Genomic DNA, 15941 nt, shown 5'->3' on the forward strand with positions numbered 1-15941 from the left:
GGCATGTGGGATCTTCCCGGACCGGGGCACGAACACGTGTCCCCTGCATTGGCAGGCGGACTCTCAACCACTGCGCCACCAGGGAAGCCCAATGTGGGTAATATTTTTTTTAACATAAATAAATAAATAAAGTTGCCAGGCAATGTGATGTACGCCTAGATTGCAATACTCAGAAACAAAATGACAGCAGGGTTTTTTGACTTGTTCCTTTATCATACACCCTGTTTAATGGATGGATAGGCTGCCGGGAAGTTGAATTCTACAGATCAGAGCCGCTCACGTTTTAATTCATCACTAGTGATTCAGTTCTAATGAGAATGTGATTAAAATGTATTTGAATGTGATTAAAATGTTGTCATTTAGAGCAAGATTTTCACATGAATGTGTCAAAGGTGTATTTGTGTAATTAGAAACGAATCATGTATGTAACTCAAATAATACCCATTGCGCTGACAGATTTTGTCAGCTCGTGCAGATTGATGAAAATCATGGAATCAAAAAGAGAAATCTCTATGCTGCCAGAAGGGAAAAAAAAAATCGCTGGCTCTGCCTTCTTCAGTGTCAAGCATAGCTCCATGCTCAGAAAAAGGCTTTAAAAATACCTTGGAACTGAGATCTCTGAGCAAGGAACCCGATCATGGCGGCTAAGGGGGAAAAACAATGAAGTATTCATTCATTCATTCATTTCTTACTTAAAAGTAGCTGTCTTGTACCAGGGACTATACAAGGTACTGAGGTACTAGGATGAATAAGATAAAATCCCTGTCCTCAAAGAATTCAGCTTAGCATGAGAGGGAGAAAGGTAAATAAACAGTTACAAACTATGTTAAATGCTACATAGCAGAGGTACGGACTAGGAGTAGATGATGGACGAAAGAAGAGAATTTTTTATAAATTGAGTATCTACCACAGAAGAGGTGCTTTGTATGTGTAAACCAGATGTTAACACAGACTCTTTTTTTTTTTTTTTTTTCCTGTACGCGGGCCTCTCACTGCTGTGGTCTCTCCAGTTGCGGAGCACAGGCTCCGGACGCACAGGCTCAGCGGCCATGGCTCACAGGCCCAGCCGCTCCGCGGCATGTGGGATCTTCCCGGACCGGGGCACGAACACGTGTCCCCTGCATCGGCAGGCGGACTCTCAACCACTGCGCCACCAGGGAAGCCCAACACGTACTCTTTACCACCTGCATTCAATGAGTTTGAACCCCCGCAAACCTCCAGCCTGTCAGAGTCCCAGAGGCTTCCTCGATTCCCAAGGGCTGGGCACTGTGCTTCTCAGCCTCTGGGCTGCTGTGTCATGCACGCTGCCTTTGTCCCATGTCACGTGGATTCCCTCACCAAACTCAGCCTCTCTTCTGAAATTCTGGCAAGATTTCAGGGTGGGGCAGAGATGAAGGGAACGTTACTTTCCACACTACTTAGCAAACAACCAACTGGAGAACAACTATAATTCAAATATCCTCCCTGGTTCTCATCACAGAGAGTTTCCCTTATCTAACCCAGTCCCAGAGTCCCTCCGTATTCTCCCCTCACCCTTCCCTCTCAGATGGTCTCCAAACTTCCAAATTTTCCTTCCTCCATTACACTTTGACAGCAACCAACACCCACGGTCTTGAAAGGCTCACCCAAGTATTAACACGTGTTTTTCTGAACTCAGTAAACATAATATTTCTCCACAGACACAGAAAACACATTTATGGTTACCAAAGGGGAAAGGGAGTGGGGAGGGATAAATTAGGAGTTTGGGATAAACAGATACACATGACTATATATAAAATAGATAAACAACAAGGACCTACTGTATAGCACAGGGAACTATATTCAGTATCTTATAATAGTCTATAATGGTAAAGAATCTGAAAAAGAATAGATATATATGTATAATTGAATCACTTTGTTGTACACCTGAAATTAACACAACATTGTGAACTAACTATATACTTCAACAAGAAAAGAAAAAGAATATTTCTCTACCTGGCTGGCCATATATTATTTCATTTAAGCTTCACAACTACCCTTGGACATATCATTGAACAGACAGGAAAATTCAATTCATCTAAGACAATACTAACCCTATGTCATAGGTTGCTAATGCATGGAAAGCACTTAGCATTTAGAACACAGTAATCAACACTTAATAAATGTTAGCCATTATTATTTTTATCACTATAATATTCGTTCTATCTCTTTTGTAGCTACACTTACTACCTAGGTAATATCCTCCAATCTCATGACTTTATTAAATACCATCTACATGCTGACAAATCCTAAATTTATCTCCAGCCTTGACCAATGCTTCTGAATTCAACTCATGTACCGAACTGCTTATCTGACATCTCCACTGGATATCTAATAGGCATATCAATCTTGACATAATCAAATGTGAACTTGTGCTTTCCCCCCACAAACCTCTCCTCTCCCAGTCTTCTTATCCCAGTAACTGGCAACTCCACTTCTCCTTTGGCTCAGACCAGAAACTCGATGATTCCAAATGACTCCAAGATCACTCGTGATTTTTCTCTTTTTCTTATACCTTTCATTCAATCCATTCAGATATCTTATTGGCCCTGCCTTCAAAAATATGCAGAATTCAACACTGCCCTGCTGCCACTTGGTCTAAATGACCAACACCTCTTGACTGGATTATGGCAAGAGCCTCCTAACTCATCTCACTGTTTCCACCACAGTCTGTTCTCATCACAGAGCAACTCAGGTCATGACTTTCCTTGGCTCAATTTCCAGAGGTTTTCCATCTCCCTCAGAGTAAAACTAAAGCCCTCAAAGTGGTTTTCAATGCCCTGTAACATTTGATCCCCCATTGCAATTGCCTCTTTCACCTCAGCTCTAACTTGCTTCTTACTTTCTCCACACGGCCTCTGGCTGTTTCTCAGATATGTTGAACACTCCTTCACCTGTCTCAGGACCTCTGCACTTGTGGTTCCTTCTGTCTGGAACACTTTTTTCCAGAGAATGTCATGGTTCTCAGTCCCTCAGTTTTTTCAGGTCTCTGCATAAATCCACCCTATATAAATAGCAACCCCCATCCCCACCTTGTTTAGTATCTCCCTTATTCTGCTTATTTCTTTTCATAGCAATTATCACTCTCACGGTGCTAGAACGAAAGCACAATGAAGGCAGAGACTTTGCCTATTTAATTGTTATAGGCATAACCCCTAAGACAATGTCCAGCATGTACTAGGTACTCATTAAATATCTGTGGAATGACAAATGAGTTTAATCATTTAATCAAAATTAAGAAAGGCAGGAATTTCAAGAAGTTTACCAATACCTAATGTGAACAGAAGTCAAGATAAAGACTGCAGAGTTCACTGCATTTGTCAACTAGGGAGTGGCTGGGATGGAGGCCTTGAGTGTTGGGAAGGGACACACTAAGAAGAGAACTCTCTTCTGAAAATGGATAGTAGTGACGATTGTACAACACTGTGAATGTACAAATAGTAATTCATTTTGTCATGGTCTATTTTTCAAATGTGGTATAAAGCAAAACTTATAATACACGATTATCTGTAAGGCACTGGAAAGACAGAGAAGCTGGACTGCAATGAAGCTGCAACACCGGCCTCAACTGAGGAGCTCTGGAGCTGGAATGATCCTGAAGACTTGTCCCAAATTGAGGCAAGGAGGCTGGGCCTTTCTACCCTGCAACAACAAATCACTGGATGCCAGCCACCCAGGGGAGGGAGGGTAACCTTGAGCGAGGCAGCTCCTTTCAGCTGTGGGATATTCTTAGGGAGAGATCTGGCTATGAGTGGTCAGAGGCAGCATCCCCAATAGATGGGTAAATGAGCACATTGGTCCTGAAGGGGGCAATCTGGGCAATATACCCTAGTATCCACTACAGTTAAGATAGACAATAAAGTTGCTAGTCTCTTATCATTTTTTTTTAAGATTTTACACCTGAGAATATGTGATGCAAGATACATATTGGAAGACGTTTTATATGCAAAGCCTCATATAAGAGGCATATACAAAGGGCCAAGAAACACCATTTTTGCTTTTTATTAGTTGACTACTTCCTTACCGACAAACTTGATCCCCAAACTGCCAGTTCATGAATCCCAGATGTACAAGTGCCCAGGCATGGCACCACAGATCCAAAGAACTCAGATTTGATGATACACAATTGAGTCTTTATTCAACATCTCAAGACAATATTCAGTCTAAAAGAAATTTCCCTGAAAGGAAGCAAAAGCTGATTGCAGAAACCCCAATTGGAGATTAAATGAGTAACTCCTTTCTCCTTGCAGACTTCAGTCTTCTAAAGCTTGCTTTGTACATTAAAACTTCCTATTTAATGTCAAAATTTACTACAGAAACCCCTTGACATGATGGTAGCTGAACCATTAACCAGAGTACAAACAATGCTTGCTAGACATGGCTTTACAGTCTGAAGTCCCAGATTAGAAACCGGTGCTTTGAAGTGTCCAGTACTCCTCCGCGTCCTGCCACAACCCACAGACCACTCTCACCCAAACCGCCCTGCAGCAACAATTATGTCCAACTGAATCTTCAGCATTAGCAATCCTAGTCTCTGATTCTCTTTCTCCTTTGAGCTGTAGTTTAAACTTACCAAATTTTTCAGTTGTCTCCCACATCTGTCTAATATTCCTAATCAGTTTAGATTTCCCAAAGATAGAAACAGGGCATTTTACCTTTTAATACTGAAAATTCCTTAGAAATTACTTAATGAAACTGCATGAATTACGGAATTATTAATAAACAATTATAGGATGATACAAGTATGTCTTTAATGTTTCAATATTTAAGAATATATACAAAAAATTAAACAACTCAGTTTTGATTATTATATCAAAACTATAATACATTTTGCAATAAAATATATTATTATAATTAAAATAATTCTATTTGTTTTCCAAAATTACATTTACTTACTAGATTAATTTTTTAAAGGGGGTTATATAGCAGTAGTTTGATTGGTTATATTCTGAAAAAAGAATGACACATTTTCTCTTATTCTTTCAAGAAAAGGATCTGTAAGATTTAAATGATCTCCAGAAAAATGTTTCCATTGCTTCAGCTGTGACATGGAGACAGGTTTCAGGGAGTCAGACTTCTGTTGATGTGTACCAAGCTGACAATTTCTAAAGACAGGGAATTTTTCCAATGAATCACCTGAAATAAGTAAAACAATGAGGAAATCCTTAGGCCAATCAATATCCTATTACATACAATACTTTTTAAATATATAATGAGTTTATATGATTTGTTACATTTGATCACCATGGTTTATGTTAAAATAAGCAAATTCAATTAATTCATTCCTTCTACAAATATTTATAAATTGTTTACAATGTGCTGATTTGAGCAATGGGGGCCAAAATGGTGAACAAAAATAGACATGGTCTCTGTTTTCAAGGACTTTATGGTCTAGCAGGAGAAATACACATTAAACAAATTAATCATCCAAAGAGATGCATTACAGGTCCACAGTTTCTTACCTAAAAGCCTGTGGAGCCAGATATGTTTCCAAATTCAGAACATAACTGTAACAATGTGGGTTAACACTCCATAATCAAACTCATTAATATTCTGTAGCAAGGGCTTCCCTGGTGGCATAGTGGTTAAGAATCCGCCTGCCAATGCAGGGGACGTGGGTTCGAGCCCTGGTCCAGGAAGATCCCACATGCCGCAGAGCAACTAAGCCCATGTGCCACAACTACTGAGGCTGCAGTATAGAGCCCGTGAGCCACAACTACTGAGCCCTCGTGCCACAACTACTGAAGCCCACGTGCCTAGAGCTCGTGCTCCGCAACAAGAGAAGCCACCGCAATGAGAAGCCCACGCACTGCAACAAAGAGTAGCCCCTGCTCGCTGCAACTAGAGAAAGCCCGCGTGCATCAACGAAGACCCAATGCAACCAAAAATAAATAAAATTAAATCTTTAAAAAAGAGAACATCAGACTGGATAAAATAGAAAATCCAGTCTCATATTATTTACATGAAAGATACCTAAGACATAAGGACACAGAAAGATTCAAGATAAAAGAACAGAAAAAGATATACCAGACAAATACTAACAGTAAGAAAGTCAGTGTATTTGCTGTACACCTGAAACTAACACATCGTAAATCCACTATACTCCAATAAAAATTTTAAAAAGTCAGTGTAATATGTTAACTAAAGACAAAATGAAAGCAAAAGACATCAGAGATAAAGCAATCACTAAATAATAATAAATGAATAATAATGAAAAAATTTTTACAAAGAAGATACAAAATATATAAAGCAAAAATTGACAGAATAACAAGAAACTGACAAATCCACTGTCATACTGTCAGATTTTAACATATCTCTTTCAATAACAGATATGCCTAAGACAGAATTAGGTCATTAATAGAAAAATGGGCAAATGATATGAGCAGGTGGTTCACATAAAGGAAATACAGCTCTTAACCATAGGAAAATACACCCAACTTCACTCATAATAAGGTTAAATTAAATTAAGACTAGACCAATATACCATGTCTTTTACTATCAGATTGGCAAAAATCCAAGCAATTGATAATCCTAAACTGGTAAAGCTGTGGGGAAATAGTATATTGTTGGTGGGGTATAAATGATACAACCCCCAGTGGAGGGCACCTTAGCAAGATCTATCAGAATTACAAATGCACATATTCTCTGACACAGCAACACTGATAATTTACCTTATAGAGATCTTTGAAGATATAGAAAAAGATGTACGAATAAAGATATATACTGACTGGAAGGAACCTAATTATACAGCTGTAAGGTCAGATGAATAAATTATGGTCTATTCATACAAGGGAGGATTACATAGCTGAGAGAAAAAAAGAATGAGGAAACTCTTTAATGATACGGGAGATCTCAAGATACTATTCAATGAAACAGGTACAGAACTATACACATATTACACTACCCTTTATTGGGGGAAAAACTGGGCAAGAGTTCCTTGCATATGCATAAAAATATATCTAGAAGGATACACATAAAACTAATAATACTGGTTTTGCATAGGGTAGCAGGACTAGAAACTAGGCAGATGACGGCATTATGGGAGGAAGAGTTTTCACCATATACATTTTATATTTTTAAATAGTTGAGACAGGTAAATATATTATCAATTTTTCAGTTAAATTAGTAAATTTTTAAATCTGTAAAATAAGAAAAAACTAATTCGGTAACAGAAAATTTGACTAATATGGCGAACTCTAAACTAAGTAATTAAGAGAATACACATTCTTTTCATGTACAAAAATATTTACAAAGTAAACACACCAGGCCACACACCAAGTCTCTAGTTTCCAAAGAATCAATATCATGCAGACCATATTTGTGACTACAGTGCAGTAGCCAGAATTCAATAACAAAAACTAAAATACATCATAAAACATACTTTTAAACACCTCTGAGCCAAAGAATAAATTATAATGGAAAAAAACTATTTAGAACTGAATAATAAAAAGACTGCATATCAAAATTATGAGATTCAGCTTAGAGGAAAATTTACAGCCTTAAATTCCCATTTCAGAAAAGAGGACTGAGAGCCATTAAGCTAAGGATTCAGCTTTAGAAAATAAGAAAAAAAAAAATTTAGATAAATACAGGGGAAAAGAGAAATAATAAGAGAAGAAATTACTAAGATGGAAAAATCATACTATAGAGAAGATCAGTGTGGATTATATAAAATGTAAATTCTTCCATGTTAGTCTTATACAGTTTTACTTCTTAAACCCATCTCAACACAATTTATCAAGTGATTTCCAACTACTGGACATTGGTTGCTCAAGTGCTACTCCTGATCCAGTACCTATTTGAATGATACTAATTCTGGAGGGTTGACGCTGTCAGCCTCATTTAAGCAGCACAAGCAGGGCATGAAGCACTGAGAAGTATGGCAGCTCACGCTTACTGCCCCGGAAAATATGACCTCACTAGGAATAAGTTCTACACAAAATAAACTTTTTAAAAATAAAAGTTCTACACAAAATCCTAGACAGTAGGATTATTCTGTCAAGTGTTATGTTTTTTTGTGAAACAGAAATAAGGATTAAAAACATTTCCCTAATTCTGAAGTCATTATTATCAGGATTTGAAAGATTTTACCAATAGGCCAAATTTTTCACAACTGATTCGTAAATAAGAAGCTGAATTGAGAGAACTAATAAGGTTCTAACTAAAATTTTCTCAAATACCCATGTGGCAGCTGCCCTGTGACCTGAGGAGAAAAGAAAACTAACATATGCAAGGGGTAATTATTTTAGTTATTCTGTATTTAAATATTTTCAACTACTAAAGGGAGACCAATTAACTTCATCATCGTAACAATTAAAATACAACTAACCTGTATGATTTTCTCCTGTACATTCACAGTCAAGCAGGTCATGAGTAACACAATGTGAACTTTCATGTAATGTGAACAAATTTTTAAGCTCTTCTACTGAAAACTGAATATGATCACATGTCTTGGTTAGGTCTACAACTGCCCCAGAAAGACCTTGCTTACTGATCTGCCTTTGATAGATCTTTTCTTCTATCGTACCTGAAGAGAAAACATTCATTAGATTTCCTTCAGATCTTTACATCTGTTATTTTTGTTGGGTAAAGCATGTTTCTTAGCATACTAGCTAACAAAATAACAGTATTCCTGATACTGAAGCACAGATTAACAACAAAAAGAATCTTTAATTATTCAAAGGGAATACATTTTTGTCACACTGAAGGGTTATTACCTGTGGTTAGGAGTCTGTAAATATGTACAGGATGTTTCTGACCATCTCTCCACACTCTAGACATTGCCTATAGAAAATTAACGAGAATTCTGAGAGTACAAGTAGAAACTAATGATAACCCTTGCCACATAAGCAACTTGCATTAATACAATTAAGATTAGGAATTCTAGATTTCACTTATAGCTTCAAAAAACAAAGCCCAGGCATACCTAAGCATTCTCCACTTCAAATTTTTTTCCTGGGATAAGGAAAGGGATGAATGAACACTCATTGTGGTACTATAAAATAATTACAGGGCGCCATGCAACAGTGAGAGGGTCTATCTGCGTCAAAAAATGGGACAGCGAGTTTGGGCAGTAAGAATGCAAAGAATCAAGTATAGCATAGCATGGAGGGCTTATTCTCAGTCTAAGAGGCTAATGACTCACCCCTAAGGAATCCCTAGGATACCTGCAATCAGCTCAGGCTCTACGTAGATCTCTGTGGTGTTAGGATTTATCACTGATACTGTACAGTAAAAGGTTGATGTTCAAACCTTGCACATTCCAAAGAAAAGTCGGGCCTTCAACCAGCTCCTGGAAGCCCTGGAGTATCCTGCCCTATAAGAGCATCTTAGTTTACTTGGGACCTTGGGCCACACTAAGTAGTTTATGCTAACAGTGTGATTTAGGTGGGGACTTGGGCCAGTTGACCTCTGCAGGGATTGAAGACTGAGCAACTAAGGTCAGTCACACAGGTATCCATGCCTACATGACTGACCTCCAACAAAAACTCTGGACACCAAGGCTCAAGTGAACTTCTCTGGTTGACACCATTCCATGTGTTGTCACTCATTAATGTTGGGAAAATTAAGTGTTGTTCCATACAAGTCTAGTGGAAAAGGACAACTGGAAGCTTGTGCCTGGTCTCTCCTGGACTCTACCCTATGCACCTTCTACCTGTGTTGATTTTAGTCTGTATTCTTTCACTGTAATAAAACTTAACTATGAATATAGCTGTTTTTCTTGATTCTGTGAGTCCTTCTAGTGAATCATTGAACCCGAGGGTTGTCTCCAGGTCTCCTAACACAGATACCATATGAGGTGCAAATCCATAGGTAGAAATCCCAAAATACATGAAAATGGACTGTATTCTGAAGAAAACCAAAGGCTGCTTCTGAAATATTTCCCTAAATAAGCTAATTTTATATCTTTACCATACCCTGCACAAACACTGATCATAGCACCTGTAACACTTTATTGTCTTCCCCTGATGGTCATGAGGATCCTGAAGGCCCAACTACACAGTATATTAGAGCCTGGAGACATAACAGGTTTGGGTGTGAATCCTGGCTCTGCCTCTAATAAGCTATGTGACTGAGAGCAAACTTCCATAACTTCATCTGTAAAACAGGGCTTAGAATATCCACACTTGTAGGATTATTGTGAAGATTAAACAGATGTAAAGCACTTAGCAGAGTGCCTGATACAAAATAAGGGTTCAATATGCAGCAGTTATTATACATCATCATCCTCCTCATATCCCCAGCAGGCCCTGTATCCCCCATAGGCATTCTATAATGTTTGTTTAATACATAAACAGTCGTACCTGGATATCAGTGGCTGGATTCCAATCAATGTCATAGAGAATTAAGTGAGATCCTCCAATAAGGTTAAGTCCCACACCACCAGCTTTTGAACTTAACAAAAAAATAAAATCAGAAGAGTATTTACTATTAAAGCCATCAACAATTTGTTGCCTTTGAGAGATCTGTGTTTGTCCATCAAGTCTTGTATAAGCATATCCATGACGCTTGCATACTTCTTGTAAAATATTCAAGGTTTGTGTATAGTTGGATACCAACACCACCCTGTCAATCAAAAAGAAAGAATCTTTATACACAATTTAAAAGCAATATTAGATTTTTTTAATTGAAGGAAAATACCACAATAATACTATCACTGATATTTATAGAACATCCAACAATGACCTTGTACAATTAAAACACAGATTCTCCTTCAAATTCAATTTTAAAATCAGTATCTAAGAGGGAATTCCCTGGCCATCCAGTGGTTAGGACTCTACACTCTCACTGCTGAGGGCACAGGTTCAATCCCTAGTTGGGGAGCTGGGATTCCCACAAGCCACGTGGCCAAAAAAAAAAGTCAATATCTAAGAGACTTCCAGCATCAAAATAGTGGAGTAAAGAACTTTCTGCTTTCTTTACCTCTCTTAAGTCACCCTAAGAACAGCAGGAGAATAAGAAACAGAAAGACAAACTCTATCTTTAATGAAACAGGAGACATTTATATATGAAAACAGAGAATAGTGGAATGGTGACCTGCTTAGGAGTACAGAGAAAGTGAAACTTAAGTGCCCAAAGAGAGAGATTCCAATAAGAAACAAGTACAAGTTCATTCACACCATATAATCTCGTAAAGCCAGCTCAGAAGAAAGGAGTTTAGACTGGAGCTATTACAAGAGCACTGGTAAGTAGAACTCAGGCCCTCATCCCATGTAACTAAGTTGGCTTTTCTTTCTCAACTGGAATGTTTATTCTCTGGAGAAAGTAAACCAAAGAAACTTAGACCAGGGAACTCTAGAAGGCAGGGATATAGTGACAAACCAAAATGAAGGTCTGCAAAATGGATGGTAAGATTCCAGTCCCCCTTTTCTGCCAACTCCCAGAACACCAGCAGCAAAGCATTCCTCTCACATTCCACACCCCAAGAATATTATTGGAAGATTCACCTCTGGAATGACTCATTTGAATGACCCCAGAGAAAAGGTCCACAGATAGGGAATCCCCAAGTAAAAAAGCCAGCTCGCTACCTGTTACCTAACGCAGGTCAGCAGTCCACAAGCCCTGCCCATGCACACAGAGCATTCAGTTAGTGTTTTACTGCCTTACTCTTAAATATAAATGGACACCAAGGGCCACCAGCTACTTGAAGCCAGCCTCCAACATGAAAAATAGAAACCAAAACAAATAAACAGAAAAAAAGAAACATGAATAAAACAGAGCAATGGAGGAAACAGAAGACAATTTTAAGGAAATAATTAATACCCTCATATAAGAGATAGCATTCACAAGAAGAGGTGGCAATAAAAAAGAACAATCAAGAATAAGAAAATTATCTTGGAAATTTAAAATGACAGCCCAAATAAAAATTTAATAGGAGATTTAGAAGAAAGAAAGAGAATCTTCCCGGAAAAAGATTAAAAAGGAAAAGTGATGACCAATAGGAGAGGAAAGAAAAAAGAATTATAGAATCAATCCATGAGGTTCAATATATGACTGACAGAAATTCCAAATAAAACAAAAGAAAATTGTTTTGTGAAAGAGGCTGCTTCCCAGACATGGGATCTTCAGATTAAAACGACTTACTATAGAGTTTTCAGTTCAATAAATGAAAACATGATCCATATTAAGGCACATCAAGATTATAACTCAGGACTTCCCTAGTGGTCCAGTGTTTAAGACTCTGTGCTTCCCCTGCAGGGGGCAAGGGTTCAATCCCTGGTCAGGGAAGTTCTGCGTGCCACCAAAAACTAAATAAAATAAAATAAAAGCCATGGGAAACTATCAAAAAGCATTATCATATTTAAAAAAAGATTATAACTCAATGTATAAAGAATGAAGAAAAATTGCTAGAGTTTTTCATGAAGAAAATATGGAAAAGACAAGAAATAGCCGTATAAGTACATGGTCTGGCAACATACAATGGGAGCTGGTGATTGACTCTGAGAAACAGGATGCAAAGGGGGAGAGATGGAACTATGAACTCCTGTCTTTTTTCATGATAAGCCCTTTTAACATTTTGATAAAATAAAAATTTTAAACAATAAAATATGCTAAAAAGTCAAACCAGAATTTATATAATAGCTAAAGTTTGATAAATTAAGCAAAAAATAAAAAACAGATCAAGAATATTACCTACAGGGCTTCCCTGGTGGCGCAGTGGTTGGGAATCTGCCTGCTAATGCAGGGGACATGGGTTCGAACCCTGGTCTGGGAGGATCCCACATGCCGCGGAGCGACTAGGCCCGTGAGCCACAACTACTGAGCCTGTGCATCTGGAGCCTGTGCTCCTCAACAAGAGAGGCCGCGATAGTGAGAGGCCCACGCACCGCGATGAAGAGTGGCCCCCGCTTGCCACACTGGAGAAAGCCCTTGCACAGAAACGAAGACCCAACACAGCAAAAATAAATAAATAAATAAATAAATAAATCTGTTCTTTTAAAAAAAAAAAAAAAGAATATTACCTACAAGTTTTATAACTAGTGGGATAATTATTAGCACTAGAAATTTTTAAAATAAAGCAAATGTTTAACAGTTAGAATTATCTTAATTATCTATGCTAACAAGGTAAAGATCATGTATATTTGTATTCCTGTATCAGTTACCTTTGGCTACTTAACAAACCAAACCAAAACTCAGTGGCTTAAAACAGCAACCATTTATTTTATATTCAGCTCACAATTCCGTAGGTTGGCAATTTGGGCTGGGCTCAGCTAAGAGGTTCCTCTGCTGGTCGTGGCTGTGCTGACTCAAGCATCTGCAGTCAGCTGCCAAGTAGACCGGGAACTGGCTGACTGGTGAGGGGCCTCGGCTGGGAAGCCTCATCTGAGTTTCTCAGGTCTCTTACCCTCTAGCAGGCTAGCCCAGGCTTATTCACATGGTGACAAAAAGTTTCCAGGAAGCACAAAGGAGGACAAGCCCCACTGCACAAGATCTTTTCAAGCCTCTTCTTCTGCCATGTTTGCCAGCACCTCATGGACCAATTCAAATCATGTGGCTGATGGTAGATCAGCCAAGCTAGACCAGCAAAGTTAGATCAGAATGGTAGATCACCCAAAGTTACCCAGCAAAGGAACGTGGATATAGGGAGGGAGAACTTAAGACCATTTATGCAATCTGTCAAAATTCCTATACTAATAATTCAGTCATTTTTCCCTTCCTTTTCTATACTATTACGGGGATGAATAACATTATCTAAACATAGTTTTGCTGATACAACTTTACTGGACTGGAGGAAATCTGGCTTTAGAATATTTTCCCCCAACAAGTTCTTACAAGGCTAGATGTAGATTGATGGGATAGGTGACTATCTTGGTAAAGAGCCTTGGACAATCCCCTTCCAGAGGTCTAGAGCCCCGCCACACATACATACCACTTTCAAACAAGGCTATTATTTTTATGGTCACTATACTGTCCCTGAAAGCGGTTGAAATCTGTAGGCAAGGCTGCCATGTCAGGTACAGTGCAAGCTGCACCCAGCACAAGACTGTCCAACCAAGAGATGCAGGGGGGTAGAATTCGGCATGAACTCTACTCTCCAAGCCATGAAGCCTAGTGCGTGAATGCAACAACCAGGAGGGAAGAGGAACTTTTTAAATTTTGAAGTATTCTTTTTAAAAACTCCATAAAAGGGCCACCAGCCAGACAAGCCAGGAGTTCTCAGATATGCCTCCACCCAATTCTAATTCATCTCAATATGCACAAAAGCACTGCAGAAGAGTTCTGCCTATAGACCGAAAATAGAACTATCCGGTTCTAGTTAACAATAACACAGTAGATCAGGTGTAGACAGTAATACTATCTCTGAAGTCAAACACTGTGAGCAACTTCCAGCTACATATTTTAAAGGTTTAGAAGATGTTTGTGCATAGGCAGCTCAGATGTGGAAAACCTGGCCTCTATACCCAATTGGCCATTAAAAAAAAGGGGGGAGGGGGCTACAATTCAATAACGACAACAATAAAAAAAAAAAAACCAATTTAAAATAATGGGCAGGGCTTCCCTGGTGGCGCAGTGGTTAAGAATCCGCCTGCCAATCCAGGAGACACTGGTTCAAGCCCTGGTCTGGGAAGATCCCACATGCTGCAGAGCAGCTAAGCCCGTACGCAACAACTACTGAGCCTGTGCTCTAGAGCCCGTGTGCCACAGCTACTGAAGCCCATGTGCCTAGAGCCCGTGCTCTGCAACAAAAGAAGCCATCGCAATGAGAAGCCCGTGCACTGCAACAAAAGACCCAACACAGCCTAAATAAATAAATAAATAATAAAATAAATAAATTTTAAAAAATAAATAAAATAAAATAAAATAATGGGCAAAGGACTTGAACAGACGTCTTTGAAAGAAAATATAAAATAGTCAACAAGTACATCAAAAGATGCCCAACATTACTAATTACTAGGGAAATGCAAATCAAAACCACAATGAGATATCACCTCACACCCGTTAGGATGGCTACTGTCAAAAACAAAACAGACCAGAAAATAGCGAAGCTGACGAGGTTGTTGAGAAGTTGGAACCTTTGTCCACTGTTAGTGAGAATGTAAAATGGTGTGGCCGCTACGAAAAAGATTATGGAGGTTCCTCAAAAAATTAAAGAGAGAATTATCATATGATCCAACAATCCTACTTCTGGACATATATTCAAAGGAACTGAAAACAGGGTCTCAAAAAGGTGTTGGTACACCCATGTTCACAGCAACATTATTCATAGTCGTCAAAAGGCAGAAGCAACCCAACTATCCATCGACAGATGAATGGGTAAACAAAATGTTATATATATGCAGTGGAACGTTACTCAGCCTTAAAAAGGAAAGAAATTCTGACATGCTACAACATCGATGAACTTTGAGGACACTATGCTAAGTAGAATAAGCTAGTCATCAAAAGACAAAACATCATATGATTTCACTTATATAAGGTGCCTACAGTAGTCAGATTCATGGAGACAGAAAGTAGAGAAAAAGCAGGAATGGGGAGTTGTTGTTTAATGGGTATAGCTCAGTTTTGCAAGATGAAAAGAGTACTGGAGATTGGTTGCACAACAGTGAGCGTATACCTAACACTAATGAACAATACACTTAGAAATAACTAAGATAGTAAATTCATGTTATGTGTATTTTACCACAATTTAAAAAGAAAGGTCCATCTCTTCAGATAATGTGAAGCACCAGAACAGTCTGTGCCACTGATGGAAGTGCTATTTCTTCTTTCATCGGACAAGGCAGGATTCAGTTTTCTTAGGATACACAAGCAGTCAAAATGACTCCAACCCAACCCCTACCCCCAAATTATATTTTTCTTCCTCGTTCCTTCCTTCCCACCACAAGAGGGGAACTTTCCTCTAGAACATCTTCAAGGATAAATTCTCAAACCTACAGGCACACTTGATCTCTTCTCATTTCCTCTAAAATTCTGTTCACTCATAT

The 15941-nt window shown here is 38.6% G+C and overlaps 1 protein-coding gene across 1 annotated transcript in view; it reads right to left on the reverse strand.

Moving 5' to 3' along the window:
- Positions 1 to 4917: 4917 nt before the first annotated feature.
- RAD54B (RAD54 homolog B) overlaps positions 4918 to 15941 on the reverse strand; it is a 97102-nt gene continuing 86078 nt past the window's right edge. The window contains exons 12-15 of the mRNA XM_024765416.1: positions 10323 to 10584; positions 8736 to 8802; positions 8348 to 8545; positions 4918 to 5154 (exon numbers count right to left, since the gene is read on the reverse strand). Coding sequence (XP_024621184.1) covers positions 4937 to 5154; positions 8348 to 8545; positions 8736 to 8802; positions 10323 to 10584 — 745 coding nt within the window. The 3' untranslated portion in view covers positions 4918 to 4936. The remainder of the gene's footprint in view (positions 5155 to 8347; positions 8546 to 8735; positions 8803 to 10322; positions 10585 to 15941) is intronic.

This window comes from Neophocaena asiaeorientalis, unplaced genomic scaffold (genome assembly GCF_003031525.2).
Source record: "Neophocaena asiaeorientalis asiaeorientalis breed wild unplaced genomic scaffold, Neophocaena_asiaeorientalis_V1.1 scaffold353, whole genome shotgun sequence".
NCBI classification, from domain to species: Eukaryota; Metazoa; Chordata; class Mammalia; order Artiodactyla; family Phocoenidae; genus Neophocaena; species Neophocaena asiaeorientalis.